The sequence below is a fragment of the Macaca mulatta genome, chromosome 1 (assembly GCF_049350105.2).
Source record: "Macaca mulatta isolate MMU2019108-1 chromosome 1, T2T-MMU8v2.0, whole genome shotgun sequence".
Classification (NCBI taxonomy): Eukaryota; Metazoa; Chordata; class Mammalia; order Primates; family Cercopithecidae; genus Macaca; species Macaca mulatta.
This window is the reverse complement of record NC_133406.1, coordinates 31,199,241-31,223,851: the sequence shown is the minus strand read 5'-3', so window position 1 is coordinate 31,223,851 and position 24,611 is coordinate 31,199,241. Positions and strand designations below refer to the sequence as shown.

Sequence of the window (24,611 nt, the reverse complement as noted above, 5' to 3'; positions counted from 1 at the left end):
CAGAGCAAGGAGAGAATGATAAGGTAAATGAGGCAAAATGTTAACAATTGGTGAATTTGGACAAAGGGTACATAAAAGTTTTGTCTTACTCCTGTGATTTCCTATAAATTTGAATATTTTTCAAATAAAGTTTAAATAGTATTTTTCCAGTCTGATAAGGCTAAAAAAGTGGTATTTTGTTTTGAAATACGTTTCTTCAATTATAGGTGAGGCTGAGCGTCCTTTCACGTTTATTTTCCATTTGACTATCTTTTTTTTTTTTTTTTTACACATTCCTTATTATATACCCTTTGCTTATTTTTCCACTGTGTTTTTCATGGTTTTTTTTTTTCTGATTAAACTTGGATGAGCTCATGGGAATTAGCATTTTTCTGTCGTGTATATTCCAAATAGATTTTCTGAGTTTGACATCAATTTTTTAGTTCATGATGCTTTTTATGTTGGAAAGAACAAAAAATTTTAACTTTTATGCAATCAAATTAATCTTTTTATGGTGTCTGAATTGTATCCTGCTTACATTCTTCTGTAGTACCAAAATGTTTGTAATGTTTTAATGTTTCTTAAGGCCAATGGACCTAATACTATTAATAACTTTTATTTCAGCATATATATATGCTGAGATATGTGTGTATATATACATGTGTGTACATATACATGTGTATATATGTGTGTATATACGTATATACACATGCATATATATATACACGTATATATCCTTCTTAAAATAATCCCTTCCTTTGCATCTCACAACCCATGCTTGCTCTTTTCTTCTATCCTCTCTAAATATTCCCTGTTACCACTGCCAGTCACTTATCCCTCAATATTGGAAACATTTTAGGGCTTTTTTCTTCTCTCTCCCCTCTCAGGTGATCTCATTGGTATTGATTTGTTGACCTTGTTTATGGTGGCAAACTGTTCCATTCTCCAGTACACCTGTAGTACAAATTTCCAGAAGTAGGAAGCTGAGTCAAAATAGTGTGTGTAAAAAGTATGTAACTTTGACAGATACCACTGTAGTTCCTCTCAAAAGGGTTGTACTAACTTATACTCACACTAGCAATGATCTTATTTCCCCACAGCCTTGCCAACAGGGTGCATAAAACTTCTGGATATTTGTAATCTGATAGAAAAAAAATGTTACTTTCATGTAGTTTTGTGTTTTAGTTATTTTAAACAAGCAGATTTCATATGTTTAAGGGGAATCGCAATTTCTTTTCTGTTTATGGCCCATTTTTCTGTTAGGTCATCAGTTTGTGTTATCGACCAACAGGAGCTCTTGACATAAGGAGATTAATGTCGTCCATGATACAAGTTACAATTGTTGTTTAATCCAACATGTGTTTATTGAGATGGTTTCCCACTCATCGTGGTTCAGAGTGCTTTTAGTGCTGCTTTCATATGAAGGAACATCCTTCTGTAAGCCTTTCCTCCTGTAGGCTGGCAAAGGACAGTGGAGCAGCCAACACACAAAACTACGGTTTGTGCATGGCTAAAGACCATGGTGATTTTATAGCATCCTGGGCATTTCACATCCATGAAGTAGGAACTGGGGCTCTGCACCCAGCGTTTCTTCTTGTGTTTCCTCTTCTCCTCTTCCGGAGAGGGATGAAGGAGATCCTTTGTAAGAGGCACATTCTCGTGGGAAGGTCACCACCACCAGAAAGGACGATTTACAAATATTTTTCCCCAGCTTGCCTTTGACTTTCGTCTTGTAATTGTTGTTTTGCTTTGTTTTACCATGAAGAAAATTTTGAATTTTATGTAGTCAAATCTATCAATTTCCTCTTCTGTCTTTTCTGGGTTAGTCAATTAGAAAGACCTTTTTCACTTCAAGATTGTAAAGAAATTGCTCCATGTCATCTTGTAATATTTTCATGGTTTTATTTTGTGTGTTTAAATGTTTGATCCGTTGGAGGTTATCCTGGTGGACAGAGGGTGGTATTAAAGCACAAAATAGAAAATATGTAAAAAACGGCAGATAGGAGGCAGGACTAACTTGCACGTTCCAATTGGACAGACAGAACAGTGTGTGGAGATTCACATTGTGAACTTTTACTCCAAGAACCACCAGAGGAACACACCAGGAAAACTGAAAAGAATTCACAGATCCTTTGACAGAAGTGGCTTGCAGCTGCAAAATCTGAGCCAAAAAACTGTGAGTGCCCAAAGTATGAGAGGGGCAAAGCCCACCTCCGAACACATACCCTCACTGGAGAACCTGAAAATTCAGATTATGGGAGAAGGATTTAATCTTGCCTAGAACTGAAATGAATTTAGTGACATATGAAAGTAAAAGCAGCAGTAGGAAGAGCCCTGTAGGCAGTCCTGGTCCCCAGGGAAGCCATTTCCGACTTTACCTCACAAGGGTCCTTGGGGAGAACAGCCAGTGGAACTGGGGAAGGGCCACAGAAAGAAGGAGACTTCCAGGTAAACTGTGTAATAATTTTGACTGAGTGCAAATTTTCCTGGGCAGAATCCGGGGTGGGGGAGCAAACGAGAAGTGCAGATACAACATGGAAGCTGAAGCCATGGCAGGCAGGGAGGGGCAAGGCCTGAAAGCCCTGCCTGCCTTCTCAGCAGGGAGAAATCAACTCCAGAAGGAATCTCAAAACCATGTAAATACATGGAAATTACATAATCTGCTCCTGATTGATCTGTGGGTCAACAATGAAATCAAGATGAAAATTTAAAAATTCTGTAAACTGACAATAATAGTGATACAACTTATCAAAACCTGTGGGATACAGCAAAAGTGGTGCTAAGAGGAAAGTTCACAGCATTAAATGCCTACATCAAAATTCTGAGAGAGTACAAATAGACAATCTAAGGTCAAACCTCAAGGAACTAGATAAACAAGAACAAACTCAAACCCAGCAGAAGAAAAGAAATGATAAAGATCAAAGCAGAACTAAATGAAATTGAAACAGAAAAAACAGTACAAAAGAGAAATGAAAGAGCTGGTTCTTTGAAAAGATATACAAAATGCATAGACCATTATCAAGATTAACCAAGAAAAGAGAGAAGATCCAAATAAGCTCAATTAGAAACAAAATGGGGCCTGGCGCGGTGGCTCACACCTGTAATCCTAACACTTCGGGAGGCCAAGGTGGGCAGATCACCTGAGGTCAGGAGTTCGAGACCAGCCTGCCCAACATGGCGAAACCCTGTCTCTACTAAAAATAAAAAAATTAGCTGGGCGTGGTGGCAGGTGCCTGTAATCCCAGCTACTCGGGAGGCTGAGGCAGAAGAATTGTTTGAACCCGGGAGGTGGAGGTTGCTGTGAGCTGCGACTGTGCCACTGCACTCCAGCCTGGGCGACAAGTGTGAAACCCCATATCAAAAAGATAGAGAAAAAAAGGGAGACATTACAACCGATATGTGCACAAACTAGAAAACCTAGAGGAGATTAATAAGTTCCTGAAAATATACAACCCTCCTAAATTAAACCAGGAAGAAACAGAAACCCTGAACAGAGCAATAACAACAGTGAGATTGAAATGACAATTAAAAAAATTGCCAACAAAAAAAGTCCAGGACCAGATGGATTCACAGTTGAATTCTCTCAGACATTTAAAGAAGAATTGGGCCAGGCGCGATGGTTCATGCCTGTAATCCCAGCACTTTGGGAGGCTGAGGTGGCGGATTGCCTGAGCTCAGGAGTTTGAGACCAGTCTGGGCAAAATGGTGAAACCCTGTCTCCACTAAAATACAAAAAATTAGCTGGGTGTGGTGGTGGGTGCCTGTTACTCAGGAGACTAAGGCAGGAGAATCGCTTGAACCCAGGAGGCGGAGGTTGCAGTGAGCTGAGATCGTGCTACTGTACTCCAGCCTGGGCGACAGAGTGAGACTCTGTCTCCAAAAAAAAAAGAATTGGTACCAATCCTACGTACACTATTCCAAAAGACAGAGAAAGACGGAATCCTCCCTAAATCATTCTATGAAGCCAGTATCACCCTAATACCGAAACCAGGAAAGAACATAACAAAGAAAACTACAGACCAATAACCCTGATGAACATAGATGCAAAAATCCTCAACAAAATAATAGCTAACTGAATCCAACAGCATATCAAAAAGATAATCCACCATCATCAAGTGGGTTTCATACCAGAGATGAAGGGATAGTTTAACATATGCAGGTCAATAACTGTGATATACCACATAAACAGAATTAAAAACAAAAATCATATGATCATCTCAATAGATACAGAAAAAGCATTTGACAAAATCTAGCATCATTTATGATTAAAACCCTCAGGAAAATCGGCATAGAAGGGATATACCTTAAGGTAATAAAAACCATCTATGACAAACCTGCAGCCAATATTATACTGAACAGGAAAAGTTGAAAGCATCCCCCTGAGAACTGGAACAAAACAAAGATGCACACTTTCACCACTTCTATTCAACATAGTACTTTTAAGTCCTAGCCAAAGCAATCACACAAGAGAAAGAAATAAAGGGCATCCAGGACCGGGTGCAGCAGCTCACGCCTGTACTCCCAACACTTTGGGACGCCGAAGCAGGTGGATTGCCTGAGCTCAGGAGTTTGGGAGCAGCCTGGGCAACATGGCAAAACCCTGTCTCTACAAAAAAATACAAAAATTAGCCGGGCATGATGGTGTTCACCTGTAGTCCCAACTATGTAGGGGGCTGAGGCGGGAGGATCGCTTGTGCCTAGGAGGTCAAAGCTGTATTGAGCTGTGTTTGCACCAAAACACTCCAGCCTGGGGGACAGAGCAAGACCCCATCTCTTAGAACAAACAAACAAATGAAATAAAGGGCATCCAGATCATTAAAGAGAAAGTCAAACTGTCGCTGTTTGCCGACGATATGATTGTATACCTAGAAAACCCTAAAGACTCATCCAAAAAGCTCCTATAACTGGTAAATGAATTCAGTAAAGTTTCAGGGTACAAAATTAATGTACACAAACCAGTTGCACTGCTATACACGAAGAGCGACCAAGCTGAGAATCAAATCAAGAACCCAACCCCTTTTATAGTAACTGCAAAAAAAAAAAAAGATAAAATACTGAGGAATATATCTCACTACAGAAGTGAAAGTCTCTACAAAAACACTGCTGAAAGAAATCACAGGTGACACAAACAAATGGAAACACATCGCATGCTCACGAATGGGTAGAATCAATATTGTGAAAATGACTATACTGCCAAGAGAATCTATAAATTCAATGCAATTCCCATCAAAATACCACCATCATTCTTCACAGAAATAGTAAAAACAATCCTAAAATTCATATGGAACCAAAAATGAGCCCACATACCCAAAGGAAGGCTAAGCAAATCTGGAGGCATCACATAACTTGACTTCAAACTATTTTACAAGGCTATAGTCACTAAAACAGCATGGTACTGGTATAAAAATAGGTACACAGACCAATGGAAAGAATAGAGGACCCAGAAATAAAGCCAAATAGTTAAAGCCAACTGATCTTTGACAAAGCAAACAAAAACATAATGTGGGGAAAGGACATCCTATTCAGCAAATGGTGCTGGGATAATTGGCAAGCCACGTGTAGAAGAATGAAACTGAATCTTCATCTCTCACCTTATACATAAATCAACTCAAGATGGATCAAAGACTTAAATCTAAGACATGAAACCATAAAAATTCTAGAAGACAACATTGGAAAAAACCCTTCTAGACATTGGTGTAGGCAATGAGTTCATGATCAAGAACCAAAAGCAAATGCAACAAAAACAAAGATAAATAGATGGAACTTAAACTAAAAAGCTTCTGCACAGCAAAAGAAATAATCAGCAGAGTAAACAGATAACCCACGGAGTGGGAGAGAATGTTTGCAAACTATGGATCCAACAACAGGCTAATATACAGAATCTACAAGGAATTCAAACAAATCACCAAGAAAAAAAAACAATTCCATCAAAAAGTGGGCTAAAGACCAATAGACAATTCTCAAAAGAAGATATACAAATGGCCAACAAACGTACGAAAAACTGCTCAACATCACTAATGATCAGCAAATCAAAGCCACAATGTGATACCACTTTACTCCTGCAAGAATGGCCATAATTTAAAAAATTAAAAAATAGGCCAGGTACGGTGGCTCACGCCTGTAATCCCAGCACTTTGGGAGGCCAAGGTGGGTGGATCACCTGAGGTCAGGAGTTTGAGACCAGCCTGGCCAACATTTTGAAACCCCATCTCTACTAAAAATATGAAAATTAGCTTGGTGTGGTGGCAAATGCCTGTAATCCCAGCTATTCAGGAGGCTGAAGTGGGAGAATCGCTTGAACCTGGGAGGCGGAAGTTGCAGTGAGCCGAGATCATGCCACTGCACTCCAGCCTGGGCAACACAGTGAGACTCTGTCTCAAAATTAAAAAAAAAAAAAAAAAGATGTTGGCATGGATGTGGTGAAAAGGGAACACTTTTACATTGCTGGTTGGAATGTGAACTAGTACAACCACTATGGAAAACAGTATGGAGATTCCTTAAAGAACTAAAAGTATATCTACCATTTCATCCAGCAATCCCACTACTGGTTACCTGCCCAGAGGAAAAGAAGTCATTATATGAAAAAGACACTTGTATACGCATGTTTATAGCAGCACAATTCGCAACTGCAAAAATATGGAACCAGCCCAAATGCCCATCAATCAATGAGTAGATAAAGAAAATGTAGTATGTACATATACCACAGAATACTACTCAGCCATAAAAAGGAACGGTGACTCACACCTGTAATCCCAGTACTTTGGGAGGCTGAGGCAAGCAGATCATTTGAGGCCAGGAATTTGAGACCAGCTTGGCCAACATGGTGAAACTCCATCTCTAATAAAAATACAAAAATTAGCTGGACATGGTGGCGTGTACGTATTAGTCCCAGCTACTTGGGAGGCTGAGGCAGGAGAATCACTTGAACCCAGGAGGCAGAAGTTGCAGGGAGCTGAGACTGAGCCCTGCTGCACTCCATCCTGGGCAACAGTGAGATTCTGTCTCAAAAAAAAAAAAAAAAAAAAAGAAAAGAAAAAAAAAACAAAGATATAATGGCATTTGCAGCAATCTGGATGGAGTTGGCTGGAGACCTTTATTCTAAGTGATGTAACTCAGGAATGGAAAACTAAAAATCCTATGTTCTCCCTTATAAGAGGGAGCTAAGCTATGAGGATGCAAAGTCATAAGAATGACACAATGGACTTTGGGGATTCAGGGGGAAGCATGGGAGGTGTGTGAGGGATAAAAGACTACACACTGGGTATAGTGTACACTGCTCCGGTGGTGGGTGCACCAAAATCTCAGAAATCACCACTGAAGAACTTATTTATATAATCAAACACCACCTGTTCTCCAAAAAATGATTGGGGGAAAAAAAAGTATGGTCCTGAGCTGATCAGTTTACTGCAAAATAAATAAAAATATGATTTTTTAGGCCGGGCGCGGTGGCTCAAGCCTGTAATCCCAGCACTTTGGGAGGCCGAGACGGGCGGATCACGAGGTCAGGAGTTCGAGACCATCCTGGCTAACACGGTGAAACCCCGTCTCTACTAAAAAATACAAAAAACTAGCCGGGCGAGGTGGCGGGCGCCTGTAGTCCCGGCTACTCGGGAGGCTGAGGCAGGAGAATGGCGTAAAAACCTGGGAGGCAGAGCTTGCAGTGAGCTGAGATCCGGCCACTGCACTCCAGCCTGGGCGACACAGCGAGACTCTGTCTCAAAAAAAAAAAAAAAAAAAAATATGATTTTTTAAAAAGTTGTAAAACAGACAATGTTTTTCCTTTGATTAAAACCCTTTAATGGTTTTCTAGCACTCTTAGGATCAATCTCAAATTCTTTTTTTTTTTTTTTTTTTTTTGAGATAGCGTCTGGCTCTCTCACCCAGGCTGGAGTGCAGTGGCACGATCTTGGCTCACTGCAACCTCTACCTCCTGGGCTTAAGCCATCCTCCCACCCCAGCCTCCTAAGTAGCTAGGACTAGGGGCGCACGCCACCATGCCCGACTAATTTTTGTATTTTTTGTAGAGATAGGGTTTCGCCATGTTGTCCAGGCTAGTCTTGAACTCCTGAGCTCATGCAATCTGCCCGCCTCAGCCTCCCAAAGTGCTGGGATTACAGGCATGTGCCATTGTGCCAGGCCAATCTCAAATTCTTAATGTAGTCTATCAACCTCAGTGTTATTTAGCCCTCTTCTTTCTGTGTAATCACTATGTAACATCCTCTAACCCCCTTGGTCTCTGGGTCTCACTGGTTTTTTTTTAGGTCTTCAAACTAGTGATGCTTTTTAACGTCTCAGGATTTTGCACAAGTTGTTCCAGAACCAAAGTTAAATTTCTCTGTAATACACTCTTAAATCATCTAGGGCTGCTGCTTTGTAACACCCATTAACTGTAGTTAATTATTTGTATAATTAAGTGTTTAATGATTACCTTCCCTGCTAGATTATAAACTCCACAAATACAGAGACTCTAGATTTCTAGTTCACTATTGTAGCCTATGTTCCCAAGCACAGTGGCTGAAACATAGTAGCCTTACAATTATTTGTTAAATAAATAAGGGAAAGATAGCAGGTTTAATGAAAAGTCTTTTGATAACATCTAAACTCATCTTTTCAGATTATTAGTTTACCAAATAAGCTATAATCTATAATTTATTCTGAATAATCCACATAATCAGGAAGGAAATATCTTATATAAATGATGATACCAGGTATCCTATCAGGCATAGATCCTCTTAGGAATTAAACTCTATTTTGGCTTATAATCTTTTTTTTAAAATCTTCTTTTTTTTCCTTTCTTTTTTTTTGCTTATACTTTTATGAATACAGTTACGGAGAATCAATCCCTAAATCTTAACTTTTGCTGGTAGAACACAAAATTGGCCTCTAAAATAAAAGCTAGGTTTAGGATTTATAATAACTTACTTCTTTGCTATTATAAGTTAGAATCAGCAGGAAATACCCAGGCAATTTAACAGAATGTGAATCTATATTGCTCTCTGACAAATAGATCATAAGTGCATTGGAACACCAAGTGCAACTCACCTCTTGAAAGTTATGTTGGGTGAACTTGTCTGCTATCCTTAGCAACTCACGACATGAATGTGTGTCAGCAAAAGCCCGAATGCCCAGGCAGTTAGAAGGATCTAATTGTCTCTTTAAGAATTCACAGCAGGCTTCCTGTATTTCTGCCAGCTGGAGGAGGCAAGCAGCTGGCAGAAGAGTCTGAACATTGCCCTCTTCTACTGTTATCTGGGAGGTATATGCAAAGTCAATCAGTAATTCCATAGCCCTCTCATCGATGTCGCGGATCACTACTTCTGTCTGACGGCTCTCTGCCAATTCTCCTGTAAACATAGCTCGGAAGTAGGGACTACAGGCTGACAAAATGACTCGATGGGCATATATCTTCTTGGCGCCCACAACTAGCACCACATCACATAGCTCCCGGTGCTTTCTCAGAAGGTTAATCACTTCCAAGGTTTGTCGAGGGTGCTTGTCTGAGATATAGGGCATGCGGGCAGGTTGGGGAACCCCTTCTGGTAGTTTGTTGGGGTCTCCAAGGGTGCAGCGGCTTGTTACATCCATTCCAGTCTCTCCTGGTCGAATGTTGGTACACCTATAGGAATGATGGGGGAGAGAAAGAAGATGGCAGTATTATTATAAACTCTTTTCTCCCCTTAAATGTTTGTAATTCAAGCGATAAGGAAACGTAATTAGCTTGGTGATTTTTTTTTTTTTTAATTTTTTTGTAGAGATGATGTCTCACTGTGTTGCCCAGATTGGTCTCAAACTCCTGGGCTCAAGTGATCCTGTTGCCTCCACCTCCCATAAGCCAACATGCCTGGTCTACATAAACCATTTAAATTCCAGCTACTATGGTAATAAAACTTTTAGATAAGGTGGTTATGCTTATCCATTTTAAAAATTAAGCCCAAGTTAACATGCTTCAATTAATAGTTCAATTTTGAATTAAAGACAATCTAAAAAGTTTGGATTGACGGCCAGGTGTGGTGGCTCATGTCTGTAACCCCTGGGAGACCAAGGTAAGCTGATCACTTGAGGCCAGGAGTTTGAAACCAGCCTGGTGAATGTGGCAAAACCCTGTCTCTACTAAAATTACAGAAAAATTAGCCATGTGTGGTGGCACATGCCTGTAATCCCAGCTGCTTGGGTGGCTGAAGCACAAGAATCACTTGAACCCTGGAGGCAGAGGCTGCAGTAAGCCGAGATTGCATCACCGCACTCCAGTCTGGGTGACAGAGAGAGACCCTGTCTCAAAAAAAAAAAAAAAAAAAAAAAAAAGTCTGGATTGAAATTTATCTTTACATAGAATCTTTGCAAGTTTATTGAGATTAAAATAGTAAAGAAAATGGCAAGCTAAATGATGATTTAGCAGGACTCCAAAGAGCCTCCAGGTCGATTTTGTTAGACTAATTTGGGTCTAATTTCCTATTAGAGATATTAAATATGATAAGCCTCAATTAAAAGTACTACATATGTCAAACTGCTGTCAAATTGGTCTGAATCACTGAGGTTTCGGTATGATTATAAAATAAATGAATAAGTTCATAAACAGACATTCTTCAATTTATAAGTAAGTAGTATTTAAAAGTTGATTCTAAAAGTTTATTTATTTGGAGGTTTGTATTTTTCTATGGTAAGAGTGCTGTAAATGGGGACTAGGTTTAGTTGTAAAATTCAGTGCATCATAAGAAGCATTAAAAAATGAAATAGAAAGTAACAGCATACATTTCATTAAGTACGTTCAATTGCGTGTATGTACACACACAAATTCGTATAGATATGCATCACTGGTTCCCTTTGTAAACTGCAGGTTATATCAAAAAAGTTTAAATGCCACTGCCCTGAGTCTTGAAGTCCCAAGACGCAAGGAACAATAGGTACAAGAAGGGAGAAGGAAAAGAATCTCTCTCTTTTTCAGATTATTCTACAATTTGTTGTTGCTGGGTTTTTATATTTATTAATTTAAAAAAAAATTTTGAGATGAGGGTCTCACTATGTTGCCCATGCTGGTCTTGAACTCCTAGGCTCAAGCAATCCTCCTGAGTAGCTGGGATTAAAGGCACATGCCACCATGCTGGGTTGGTTTTTTTTGAGACAGAGTCTGGCTCTGTCGCGAAGGCTGGAGTGCAGTGGCACAATCTCGGCTCATTGCAACTTCCGCCTCCCGGGTTCAAGCGATTCTCCCGCCTCAGCCTCCCAAGTAGCTGGGACTACAGGTGCGTGCCACCATGCCTGGCTAATTTTTTGTATTTTTAGTAGATACGGGGGTTTCACCGTGTTAGCCAGGATGGTCTCGATCTCCTGACTTCGTGATCCACCTGCCTCAGCCTCCCAAAGTGCTAGGATTACAGGCATGAGCCACTGCGCCTGGCCGTTTTTGGTTTTTAAACAAAAGCTTTAGAGAAGCATGATGGCTCGAGCTAGTATACATAAACTGTAGAAGTCTATAAGTTGGGCATTTCCTGTACATTTAGGTATGTGTTGTCTAAACTTGTGTTAAAGGACGTATTTTTTAGAAGCTGCAATAATTAGGCCGGGCGCGGTGGCTCAAGCCTGTGATCCCAGCACTTTGGGAGGCCGAGACGGGCGGATCACAAGGTCAGGAGATCGAGACCATCCTGGCTAACATGGTGAAACCCCGTCTCTACTAAAAATACAAAAAAACTAGCCGGGCGAGGTGGCGGGCGCCTGTAGTCCCAGCTACTCGGGAGGCTGAGGCAGGAGAATGGTGTAAACCCGGGAGGCGGAGCTTGCAGTGAGCTGAGATCCGGCCACTGCACTCCAGCCTGGGCAACAGAGCGAGACTCCGTCTCAAAAAAAAAAAAAAAAAAGAAGCTGCAATAATTATTTTCCTTTAAAATGGGTTCTGGACAAAAAGGTGGTGGAGTATCTGTAAATTGCTCAAATTTGATGAACACTGCCTTACAGGATCAGAGTATATATGTATGTGTCTATAAATCTTACAAGTTGGTGTTCTTCACAAGTCTTCAAATATGAAAACTGCCCCTTCTTGCTTGTGTGGAGATCTAGATATGGAATGGAATGGATCATCGGATCATGTAGCATAATGCCCTCCTTTTACAGATGAAGAAACTAGTTTGGTTACGTGACTTACTCAAAATCATGAAGCTCTCAGTCTCTGGATGCTTTAGGGTAAACCACGCATCTCCTGAGGTACTGTGAATATTTAATAACTGTAATTCATGTGAGTACTGGGAGGTGAGGAGAGGGAAGAGTTTCTAGGATGATTTAGCAATTCAAAATAAGGTTTTGTTTTGTTTTTTCTTATGGATTACCCAAATTTCTGTACAACTGTTTTTAAAAGCCCAAGAAACTACACCAAATACAGATTTTTTTTTTTTTAGATTTGGTCATCATGAAAAATTTCATCAGTGAAATATCAAGAAGAGTCAAATAATTCGGTAAAAGCAGCCTATAAAATGCATTTCATATTTAAGGGAATAAGCATAACAAAGTGAACTTACATCATCCCTTTTCTAACTAAAATTAACTGGATGGTATAAGAAATTTTCAGAATTACTTTTAAGTATTGATAAAATACTTAAAATACTTTTATTATCTTTAAAGTCATTCCAGATAATACATAAGATACAAATTTGTATCTTTTCTTTGCAACAGGGTCTTGCTTTATCACCCAGGCTGGAATACAGTGGTTTGATCGTGGCTCACTGCTGCCTCGACCTCCCAGGCTCAAGTGATCCTCCCACCTCAGCCCCCCAAGTAGCTGGGACTACGGGTGTGAGTCACCGTGCCTGGCTTGAAAATTTGTATCTTATATTCATATTTCATATGTGGAAATTCAGGTGTGAAATTACTAGGTAAAAGTCACAAATTACTGACAAATAATTAGAAATAAGATATTTGGATTTTTTTTATCACATTACATAAGCATGGCAGAGAAAAGACAATCTATGACTCTTAATTAAAATAACTATTCTTTTAACAAATACTAATTGCTTTTAATGTACAAAGCATTTTGCTATAGACTGGGAAAATGGGAAATTCAAAGTAATATAAAGAAGCAATCTCTAGAGGAGGAGATACATGAATAACCAGTAAGAGGGCAACCAGGACAAAAGATGTGGTTCAAACGTAACAATTTTTGGAGCTAGGCTGAGCCTAGTGGATCATGCCTGTAATCCCAGCACTTTGGGAGGTTGAGGTGGGGGGATCCCTTAAACCCAGGAGTTTGAGACATGCCTGGGCAACATAGTGAGGCCCCATCTCTAGAAAAAAAAAAACCAAAAAAACCAAAAAACATATAGATAATGTATGTGTATGTTTATATATATATATAAAAGAATTTCTGGAGGTGATACATATGTTTAGGACCTCGATTGTGATGATATCATGGGTGTACACATATGCCCAAACTCATCAAAATGCATACATAAAATATGTACAATTTTTTGTATATCAATTATACCTAAATAAAGCTTAAAAGTTATTCAGAAAGGCAAAATCTATGAAGTATTTGTTTAACATCATTCAGAAAGATTCCGGATCTGACAGGTGTCATCTATCAGGTTACCACAAGGGTGTGTGTTTTGTTGTGAAGTAGGAATATCACACTGGGTTTTCCCAGAGCTTAAGGGAAGTGTCTCACATCCATGCTCCAGATCGGTATATTTCTGTTTCTGATTCTTATTAAGCAGTCCTCTGATGGAAAATTCTTCCAAAAGTACCATGCTACTTAAAAGGGGGATGACTCAAGCATTCTGATCACTGAGTTCTAGGTCAGCCTCATGTGAGTCTCTCTCAGATACTAGTTATCTACCACTACTGAGAGAGTCTAATATCTAGCCTGCAAAGGACAGCATCCCTATCAGTCTTCTACTTCCAAAGCTGTAGCACTAACAGGAACTACAGTATAATAAAACACAAAGGTGTAAAAGGAGTCTCCTGAGAAGGACAGAAAAATCCATAAGGACGTTCTAGGAAGAAGAAATTGCTTGTGCATTGCAAAGATATAACACGAAAACAAAAAACATGGTTCTTCTTTTCTTCAACAAGTAGCAATTTTTCCAAAATACTTATACATTTGGTAAAAACATCACTGTTTGTGCTTGGCAATTTTAAAGACTAAAACATAAAGCTGAGCCGTTAAAGAATAATTTTTATCATCCACATAAACAATCAAGAATGCTTTTAACCACAGAGCTAAAATGGTGCCTTGTACATAGGAGCTGCTGAAAGAATCACATGATTAACAGTGGTAAAATCAAGCTTCTTTTTAAAAAAAGTAACAAAGACAAAAGACCAACTCAAAAATTCCTGGAATACTGACACTGAATGCTGAAAGTAAAGTGTTATTGTCACAACCTTAGTTATGTACATAAAGATGCTACTGTTGAACTGAGATATGAACAATTTTTTATTTCACCTAAGTACAATGTGGGTAAACTAAGCTAATATCTCCATTTTTCCTTTAAATATACCATAGTGCCAGGCGCGGTGGCTCACACCTGTAATCCCAGCACTTTGGGAGGCAGAGGTGTCTGGATCACCTGAGGTCAGAAGTTCAAGACCAGCCTGGCCAACCTGGTGAGGCCCCATCTATACTAAAAATACAAAAATTAGCTGGACATGGTGGCGCATGCCTGTAATCCCAGCTACCTGGGAGGCTGAGGCAAGAGAATCGTTTGAACCCTGGAGGCAGAGGTTGCAGTGAACCCAGATTGTGCCACTGCACTACTCCAGCCTGGGCAGCAAAAGCAAAACTCCATGTCAAAAAAAAAAAAAAAAAGAAAAAAAAGCTCTTATTACTGCATTAGTATAGTAGAATCTTTTTTTCTTTTTGTTTTTTTAGAAATAAGGTGTTGCTCTGTCACTGATGATGAAGTGCAGTGGTGTGCTCATAGCTCACTGCAGCCTCAAGCTCCTGGTTGAAGCGATCCTCTCAACTCAGCCTCCTGAGTAGTTAGGCCCTCAGGTGCATAATACCACGCCTGGCTAAATTTTAATTTTTTTGTAGAGACAAAGTCTCTCTATGTTTCCCAGTCTGGTCTAGAACTCCTGGCCTCAAGTGATCCTCCTGCCTCAGCCTCCCAAAGTGCTGGGATCACAGGTGTAGGCCACCATGCCCCCAGCCATTGGTGTCCATCCATATAATTTTCACTTTAGGAAATATCATTCATCTTTTGTCTTTTTTTCTCAACCTGTTAACAATGTAAAAACTAGCTAGGCATGGTGGCTCACAGCTGTAATCCAAGCACTTTGGGAGGTTGAGGCAGGAGGATCGTTTGAGCTTAGGAGTTTGAGACCAGCCTGGGCAATAAAATGAGATTCCATCTCTACAAAAAAATTTAAAAATTAGCCAGGTGTGGTGACATGTGTGACAGGTGCTTCTTGTATAGCTTGCAGAACCATAAGCCAAGATTAACCTCTTTTTTTTTTTTTTTTTTAAATAAATTACCCAGTCTCAGGTACTTCTTTACTGCAATACAAAATGGACTAATACACTATCTAAATGAACATTTCACCTTTCCTACTTCAAAAATTTTGTTTTACTTTGAAAATTAACAACTTGACCTTAAAAAAGATTCAGTTGCACTGACCCTCATTTATAGTCCTAAATATACTTCAATAGAGAGAGCTAGAGATTTGGGTATATAAACCCTCAAAACAGAAATACCTCAAAGTGCCAGTACTGCTTACTAGAAGGGGTCCCAATAGGCACTCTATTCCATACCTGATTCCACACCAGAAAGCCAAGCTATTAACCTCTTCATTTGAAAATTGGTTGTGAATGTTTTAGTCCCAAGGCATCTCATCACTGCTTATTGGATAAAATGAGCATAAGCCTTGGGAGCCTTGGTCCAGTGATCGAGACCAAGATGGAGCAGGAAGGGTAAATCCTCATACAAGCATGCTAGTTTCCCTTTATATCAGGATAGCAAAAGCCTTCCTAGAATACCCCTCAACAACTACTGTTGACATCTCATTGGTAGCACGGTGTCACACAGCCCTTCCCATATGCAGAGACAACTAAGAAATCAAGGAGAGTATTTAATTTTCTAGTGTCTATAGTAGGTGGAAGAAAGGAAGAGATGTGCAAGCTAACCTACAGTGCATGCCACACTAGGGAATAGTTAAATCAAGCAAGTGTATGTTTTACCACTATTTTTAAGCATACACTTTAGACTGACTAGAACAAATTGAAAATTTCAAAGATATGAGATTGGAAATTTTGTCTTCTGAAATTAAACTCAAGGAGTAGCTCAGCTATCCTTCAATGTGAGTAAAAAACTATCAATAAAAACTCTAGATACTGTTAAATAAAATAAGACCCGAAGCATGTAAAGCTTCTTACTCATTTTAGAGACTTTATGGGGTCTTCCTGCTAGGCCCCACTGTAAACACCCCTGGTACTCACTACAGTTCTGTCCTCAGCATTCTCCTTTTCTCTTCTACCATCACTTATGCCTACAGCTTGAAGAACCTTCTTGGTACTGATGACTCACATTTTAAAAAAATTTCTAGCCCAAATCTCTCTTCTGCCCCCGACTCATATTCCAATCACATGCTGGATACCTCCACCTGGCTGTTTCCCAAACACAATAGTATTAAAAGTATATGAAACAGAATCTATTCTTGGCTTGCTGAAACCTGTTCCTCTTCCTGTATTTTTCTTTTTAATCTTATCATGGCAGCACCTAGTTTCCTAAGTTTGGAGTCATTTATAACACTACCTTTTTCTCACTCCATGTTCACCAAATCCTTTTGATTTTACTATTATACAAGCTCTCAATTCCATCCTCTTCTCTCAACCCTCACTGCCATAGATCTACTTCAGGTTCTCATCTTCTTTCATCTGAACTACCACAACTAGTTTAAATTCATTTCCTTGCCATAATTTCTTCTCTCTTTCCAATCCATCCCCCATGTGCCTAGAAATCAGCTCAAAGAACAAACGATGTATATAATAATGTCCATTGGCTCTTAAATACCTAAAGTTTGAATTCTTTCCCATGGCTGTAGCCTCAATTTCCATATTTTCTACTTCCCCTTCTTCCCCAAAATACCCTATACTCCACATATACTCACTGTTCCATGCATGTCAGACAATTCTGGGTCTTGGTGCTCTCTCTTTTCCTTTTTTTTTTTTTTTTGCACAAGTTGTTCCTTCCTTTTATGGTGTCCTTAATTAACTCCCTTCTTTAGAAGTAAATTCTTATTCTTCCTAGAAGATCCAGCTCAAATATTGCCATTTCTGTGATGCTTCCTCATCTCCACAGAGCAGTTCCCTCCTCTAAGTTTACATCTCTATTAAAATTCTGTTAATGTTTGTTAGTTAATTAACTGATTACATTTTAGAGATGAAGTCTCGCCCTGTCATCTGGGCTGGAGTGCAGTGGTGCAATCATAGCTCACTGCAGCCTCGAACACCTAGGCTCAAGTGATCTTCCTGCCTCCTCCATCTCCCAAAGTGCTGGGATTACAGGTATGAGTCACTGCACCAGGCCAATATTGTATCATGATATCTGTTTTCATCACTTGATCTGTATCACACAATATACAGGTATACAGTGGTATCATATAAAGGTTTGACATATGAATAAACCAATTTCTACAATCAGGCTGTTTTCTACTAATATATTCAAGAAAACTTGGAAAAATTACATTACAAAATATTTGGTATCTCTAAATAAATGAATGATTAAAAAATAATACCTTGGGAAACAAACACATTGTTGGTAAAGACTATGGATTGGTATAACTCTAAGGGCAAAAATTTGCCAATGTCCACCAAAATTAAAAAATGTACATACTCTTTAGGCAATTCTAAACCTAAGACTTATTCTTTTTTTTTTTGAGATGGAGGCTTATGCTTTCGTCAGGCTGGAGTGCAGTGGTGTGATTTTGGCTCACTGCAACCTCCGCCTGCCGGGTTCAAGTGATTCTCCTGCCTCAGCCTCCCAACTGGGACTGTAGCTGGGACTAGAGGCACACGCCACCACGCCCAGCTAATTTTTGTATTTTCAGTAGAGAAGGGGTTTCACCACGTTGGCCAGGATGGTCTTGATCTCTTGACTTTGTGATTCGCCCACCTCGGCCTCCCAAAGTGCTTCGATTACAGACATGAGCCACTGCGCCCAGCCAGAACTTATTCTATACTTACACATTTGGGCAAAAACCACCTACAAGGATATTCATTGCAGACAGAACTGGTTGTAACAGCAAAACGGTTGAAATAAATCTCTCTCAAATGGGACTGGTTAACAAAGGTGCATATAGACAATGGAATACCACATAACTATTAAAAGGAATAAGGTAAGTCTATATGCATTTGTTACAATTTACAAAACAATTTTTCAAGTGAATAAAGATACAGAAGAATGTGCATGATATGCTGACATTAGTGTCTTTTCAAATGCATTTTATTTTCTTATTTTTATTTATTTATTTATTTAAGAGATGGGGTCTCTCTCTGTTACCCGGGCAGGAGTGCAGTGGTATGATCACCACAGCCTCGAACTCCTGGGCTCAAGCAATCCTCCTGCTTCAGCCTCCTATGTAGCTGGGATTACAAGTATGAACCACTATGCCCTGCAACATTTGTGTCTTTTTTTTTTTTTTTTTTTTTTTGAGACAGTGTCTTGCTCTGTTGCCCAGGTTGGGGTTCAATGGTGTGATCACAGCTTACTGCAGCCTCTGCCTCCCAGACTCAAGTGATCCTCTTACCTCAGCCTCCTGAGTAGCTAGAACTTCAGGCATCTGCCACAACACTTGGCTAAATTTTTTTTGTTTCCTTTTTGTAGAGATGGGGTTTTGTCATGTTGCCCAGGCTGGTCTTGAACTTTTGGGCTCAAGGGATCTGCCTGCCTCAGCCTCCCAAAGTGCTGGGATTATAGGCGTGAGCCACTGTGCCCAGCCATCTTCTCTTTTTAAAAGCTACTAATGTTGGCCAGGTGTGGTGGCTCACGCCTGTAATCCCAACACTTTGGGAGGCATAGGCAGGCAGATTCCTTGAGCCCAGGAATTTGAGACCAGCCTGGGCAACATGGCAAAACCCTGTGTCTACAAAATAAAAATTAAAAAAATGAAAAGATAAGACATCTTTTTTTTTTTATTTTTTATTATTATTATACTTTAAGTTCTAGGGTACATGTGCATAACGTGCAGGTTTGTTACATATGTATACTTGTGCCATGTTGGTGTGCTGCACCCATCAACTTGTCAGCACCCATCAACTCGTCATTTACATCAGGTATAACTCCCAATGCAATCCCTCCCTCCTCCCCCCAAGACATCTTATATATATTTGTGTATGAACTACAATCCCTCTAAAAGAATGCATAAGAAACTGCTTACAGTGGTTGCCTCTGGAGAGAAGAACTGGGAACTGGGGTCAGCAATGGGAGAGTTAACTTTTCACTGAATATCCTATTGTATCTTTTAAATTTTGCACCGTGTATGCAAATGATGGTACATAAATGATGCAATGAAACTTTAATAATAAAATGCCAATTGATTTCATAAAACTTTATAATCAAAAATTAGAACACCTTTAACAATAATTTTCAGTCTTTTCTTGTTCATAGTTTTTTTTTTGTTTTTTGGAGGGGCAAAGTCTGCAGAAACTGTTCAGTCCTATTTAAACAATTACTCAGTAATCATTAGGTGCTAGTGATGCAAATATAGGAAGACATGAGACTAAAAGAGCTTGCAATCTAGTAGGCAGAATGAACATGTATTCAAACAGTCTCAATATAAAAAGTTACTTCTCAAAGCTTCTTTAATAGCAGCTGAGTATAAACCCAGCATTACAGAGACTGCCTTCTGGGTTAAATCAGCAAAAATGATAGCCCAACAAGAAAAGGATAGGGAAGTGTGACCATGATTGAAAGTAGGAAGCAGGTAGAAGTAAGACCAGAGACCAATGTGAGTAGGCTAGGCTCTGGCCAAGTGACAGTGATGAAGAAGGAGCTGTAACTTAACAATTAACAGCACTAGAATTATCCAACATGATTTTGAATAGCTGACAGTATTATGTAATAAAGCAAGAAAAAAGGAGCAGGTATGAGTGATTAAGCAAATATTTTATATAGACTACTGATAAACCAAAAACATTCCCACGCTCTGCTATTCTTTTAAAAAATAATAAGCTCTTATTTTTAGCAATTACATAAGACATGACATTTTATGGTAGCTGGAGATGAGACACAATCAGTGGGTTTTGCAATAAAGTTAGAATGAAGTGATGAAGCATTTAATATATGTTGTTAATTTTTTCATGTACATTGTGGTAAAATATTATTCCTGCCACAGAATAAAATATAAATAAGATAATAGTATTTTTCACCTTGGTAACATCTTTTCATCTGGAAAAAAAGGAGCAGGCATGAGTGATTCAGTAAGTATTTTATATAGACTACTGATAAACCAAAAACATTCCCACATTTAAAGCATTTGCAAATATCCATTAATCCCCAATATCCTGATTAGATACATTAAAGAAGTAAGCTGGGGTACAGAGAAGGTGAACAGCTCAAGGTCAATTGATAAATCAATAAAAGATTTGGAAAAAGATATACATTCTGGTTCTTGCTCCAAGTTCTGAGTTATAAGTCATATTCCCATTATAAAATGTTTCTTCTCTTAAAAGAACTGCAAAAGTTGTTTACCGTTGATGTTAAATAACAAATGATTAAATAGAGTTCAATAAATAGAAAACAAATGTAAAAACCAAAGAAATAGAACTGGGCTGATTTTGTATCAATAAAGGTTCTAGTTTCATTTGTTAGAACAGAATGAGAAAAAGCATTATTAAATTCTAGGGTTGGGAGGGCCTATTTAATTGTATTTTCCCAGACATTATTCTATTTTTCTATGGACTAAGTTATTATGTCTAATACCTATTTTAGTCGTTATACAATCTTCCCTGCAATGCAGCTATTTTAATTAACAGAACACATGTATTATTGAACATCAAGGAAATAACCAAAACCATAATTAGGCATGCAGTACAAAGTATTGTAAATAATTATGATTCTTACATGGGAACAGAATCCTCTACATTTTATAGGGAATTGAAGATAATAAATCCACATAGTATCATAATGAACTTAATGATTATTTACCTTAAAAAAAAAAAACATGAAAAAGGAAAATTAAGTGTTTACATACAATCCACGGCACTTTTCAGAAATTTAACTTCTGTATTTTATTCTATTAAAAAGCGATTAATTCTTAATGTTACTTTTGATTTATTGTAGAACAAGACTCATTAGTTCCAAGCAGAATTTAGTAAGATTGAAACTCTTTTTTAAAAATTTTAATTATTACATGCTGAATTTTAATCAGTGAAACCAAAGGTTTTCTTCCTGAATGCCTACCTGCGCATTGGCTTTCCTTCCATGCACCATGAAAAGTACCCTTCACCACACTCTAAAGCCGAACCTAAGACAACAGAAAAGCAGGAACTTAATAAAAGCTATTTCTGATCTTTACAGTAACACTCTTTATCTAATCATTTCACTCATTTCGTCAGTTATCAAGAGTTTCATATTCTATATCACAGGCCTTTTGCAGATGCACAATAACTTAACCTAGTACATTTCAGATTACCATCCTTACTCTGCATGCTAAAACGATTAAAGTAAAGGGGAGGTAAAGTATGCTAAATAGTCCCGACTGTTAGGTCAGTCTTGTTCCTCTTCAAAAAGTGCTTGGAGATATTTAACTGTGATCTCGCCAACGAGTATATTTACAGAGCAATCACCAGATACCCACAGCAGTACTAACCTGATAGATCACATAGAGAACACGCTGCTTTAACAACGAATCTGAAGGTTGTTAACTTGTCCCGAAGTGACAGGAGGAGGAGGCGTCGGCATTTGCCTTTACAAACAACTCCGCTTCCGACAGCCCAGGGAGCTTGAACAGGGCAGGGAAAGTATGGCTCCAGACTAACACTCTTTACATGCATTTCCTTCAGTTCCCGAAACAATGTTCACTACCCACGTAGCAGGATTTCGCCAGGTCCCGAGGGTTAAATGGGGGCGCACAGTACTTTCTTCCTTCCCTGAATTCCAAACACTGTCTGGGGAAGCTGTCCAGGGTGCGGAACCCCAGCACTACCAAGCAGGACACAGCCCAGGGCCTCCTCTGGCTTCCGAGATAGGCTGTCAGCCAGCGGGAGCGCACTCTGGCGCTCCGCGAGGCCCGGCCCCAGCGCCCCAACAGTCTCTTCTCGGCGCCGACAGACAGGCGACCGACGAAGCACAACCCTGACTGACCCCATGGGGCAGCTCAGCAACTTGGCACCACATATTTGCGAAGCGAGCCCTGGGGCGCTGTCCGCTATCCCCTGCTCTAAGGCGGCTGGCTCACTTACCGGCTCTGACACTTTCTTCTCTGCCGCAGCCTCCTCCGTCTACTCCGCCCTCCACTCCTCTCTGCCTCCTCCTCCACCGCTGCTAGCTCAGGCAGGATGCCGCTCTTAAAGCTATTTCCTTTCCCTTCACCCGCCCATGTCCAGAAGCAGGAAGTAGTCCTATTCTTAAATCGTTCCCGCAGGAAGCCACATACTCCGCCAAGGGGTTCCGGTGCGGCTCCGGAAGTGCCCTTTGCTGGGGCATTCGGGTAACCTCAAAAGCTGTTTATCCTTGTGGGGGTTCTTTGTATCCCAAGAGTAACCATTTTTAGAGTTCACTACGGAACTGGCAGTGTTTGAATACTGAAGCCTCCTCTTTTCTTCTCTGTTTTCGTCAGCAAAGGCAGTAGTCAAAGGGTAGTCACAGAAAGCTAAGAATTTTTATCTCTTTTTAGTTGGTGGGTCTCCTTTTGGCACAATGTTCCTAATTGTGGATTGGATTATTGCATGCACACATGGGTTGTCGTGTATCTGTCAGGCCTCTACTATGTGCAAGGTGCAGAAGTTACATAGACAGATCAGAGATAGCCCTTACTCTCCAGATTTCCCACAGTCGAACTTTCAAGACACCAGGATTTTATCCAGGCTCTAAGGCTGTGTTAGTTTGCCCTTTCTACTTAGTATTCACCACCAGACACTTCACCAAACGCATCTTCTGTGGATTCACTTTAATGTTAGGGAGGGAAGAGTATATTTTCTTAAAAAAATTTTTTTTCGGTAGCAAGCAGAGTCAAAAAAGTATATTTTTCAAGTTATCTTTTCCTCCAGATTTTCCCATAGCACACAGTCACCTGAATTTTACTGTATATTAATATTTAGAAAACAAGTGATACAAGTGTAAGGTGGGGATTACTATTTCAGGAATGTCAGAGAAAGACTGTTGATGATTTCCTGATAAGTATACTTGGCTAAGTATTAACCAGATTTTCTTTAACTGTTCTTATATGTAGAATCTACACGGGTTTGTCTAGTTGTTTCTGAGGGGAAAGGATACCTCTTGTTAATTAGCTTGTAGTGGAAAATGCATGGCCTTTATATCCAGATGTAGTGGCCCAGTGGATTCTTCTTGCCTGCTGCCGGGATACAGATTATTTATCAAGGTATAGGGATTGCAATAGAGAAAGAGTTTTACACAACATTGAGTGGAAAAATGGAAGAAGTTTTATTGTTACTCGAATCAGTTATATTATTACTCAAATCAGCCTCCTGGAACATTTGGGGGCTAGGGTTTTTTTCAAAGGTGGTTTGGGGAAAGGGGTAGGGATGGCTAGGGAATGGGTGCTTGCTGCTGACTGGTTGGGGGTGCAGTCATAGGGGTATGGGAGATGGTCCTCCTGACTACTGAGTCGTTGCTGGGTGGAGCCACAGGAAGAGTTGGTGGGTCTAGGTGGAGCCATCAGTAGTCAAACATGCAAAAAACTTAAAAATATACCCCAAAAGGCCAATCCTAGATTCTACAATAGTGATGTTTTCTGCAGGAGTAATTGGGGAAATTGCATATCTTGTGACCTCTGGAATAATGGCTGGCAATCACTTATGTCTACACTTAACAGAATTCAGGCTCATCTATCCCTCTAGTCTGGTGGTTTCTCATTAGCTTTACAAAGACAGTTGAGTTTTGGTGAAGGACTATAATTATTTAAACTATTAAACTAAATGTCTCTCAAAGTTATCTTGGCTTAAGCCCAGGAATAATTAAGGATAGGCTGAAAGCTAAAGGCAAGATGGGGTTTGGCTAGATCAGATCTCCTCCACTGCTATAATTTTCTCACTGATAGAATTTTTGCAAAGGGGGTTTCAGTTTGCAAAGGTGATTTCATGGATACACATAGGTATAAATCTTAGACCTGTAACTGACTAGCTTTGTGATCTTATTTGAAATTTTTACTGCATGTGTATATGTGATATATATACAGATGCAGCAAAATGATTTCTTTTCCACATTTTAAAACTTTAAATAAATTGTATCAAAGCATATGTATTCTTTCACAACTTCCATTTTCCACTCAACATTCTGTTTGTAAGATTTGTCCATGTTGATCAATGAAGGTCCAATTCGGTGATTCTCAAAGGGCGGTCCTGGACCAGCAACATCAACATCGTTTGGAAAATGCCAACCCTTGAGTCCCATTACAGACCTATTGAATCAAAAACTGAAGGTTGGCCCCAGTAATTTGTGTTGTAACAAGTTCTCCAGGTGATTATAGTG

The 24,611-nt window shown here is 39.5% G+C and overlaps 1 protein-coding gene and 1 pseudogene across 4 annotated transcripts in view; both read right to left on the bottom strand.

Moving 5' to 3' along the window:
* The window catches only part of KLHL20 (kelch like family member 20), a 62,611-nt gene extending 40,081 nt beyond the window's left edge, over positions 1–22,530 (bottom strand). For 2 of the 4 annotated variants that reach the window (XM_015123857.3, XM_078000194.1), the window contains exons 1-4: positions 22,364–22,530; positions 21,772–21,903; positions 21,363–21,426; positions 9,022–9,595 (exon numbers count right to left, since the gene is read on the bottom strand). In XM_015123857.3, the coding sequence (XP_014979343.3) occupies positions 9,022–9,595; positions 21,363–21,385 (597 nt within the window). In that variant the 5' untranslated portion in view covers positions 21,386–21,426; positions 21,772–21,903; positions 22,364–22,530. The remainder of the gene's footprint in view (positions 1–9,021; positions 9,596–21,362; positions 21,427–21,771; positions 21,904–22,363) is intronic. The other 2 variants (XM_078000184.1, XM_078000188.1) reach the window with 1 other exon arrangement.
* LOC144340398 (small ribosomal subunit protein eS27-like pseudogene) lies at positions 1,368–1,683 on the bottom strand (annotated as a pseudogene).
* Positions 22,531–24,611: the final 2,081 nt, after the last annotated feature.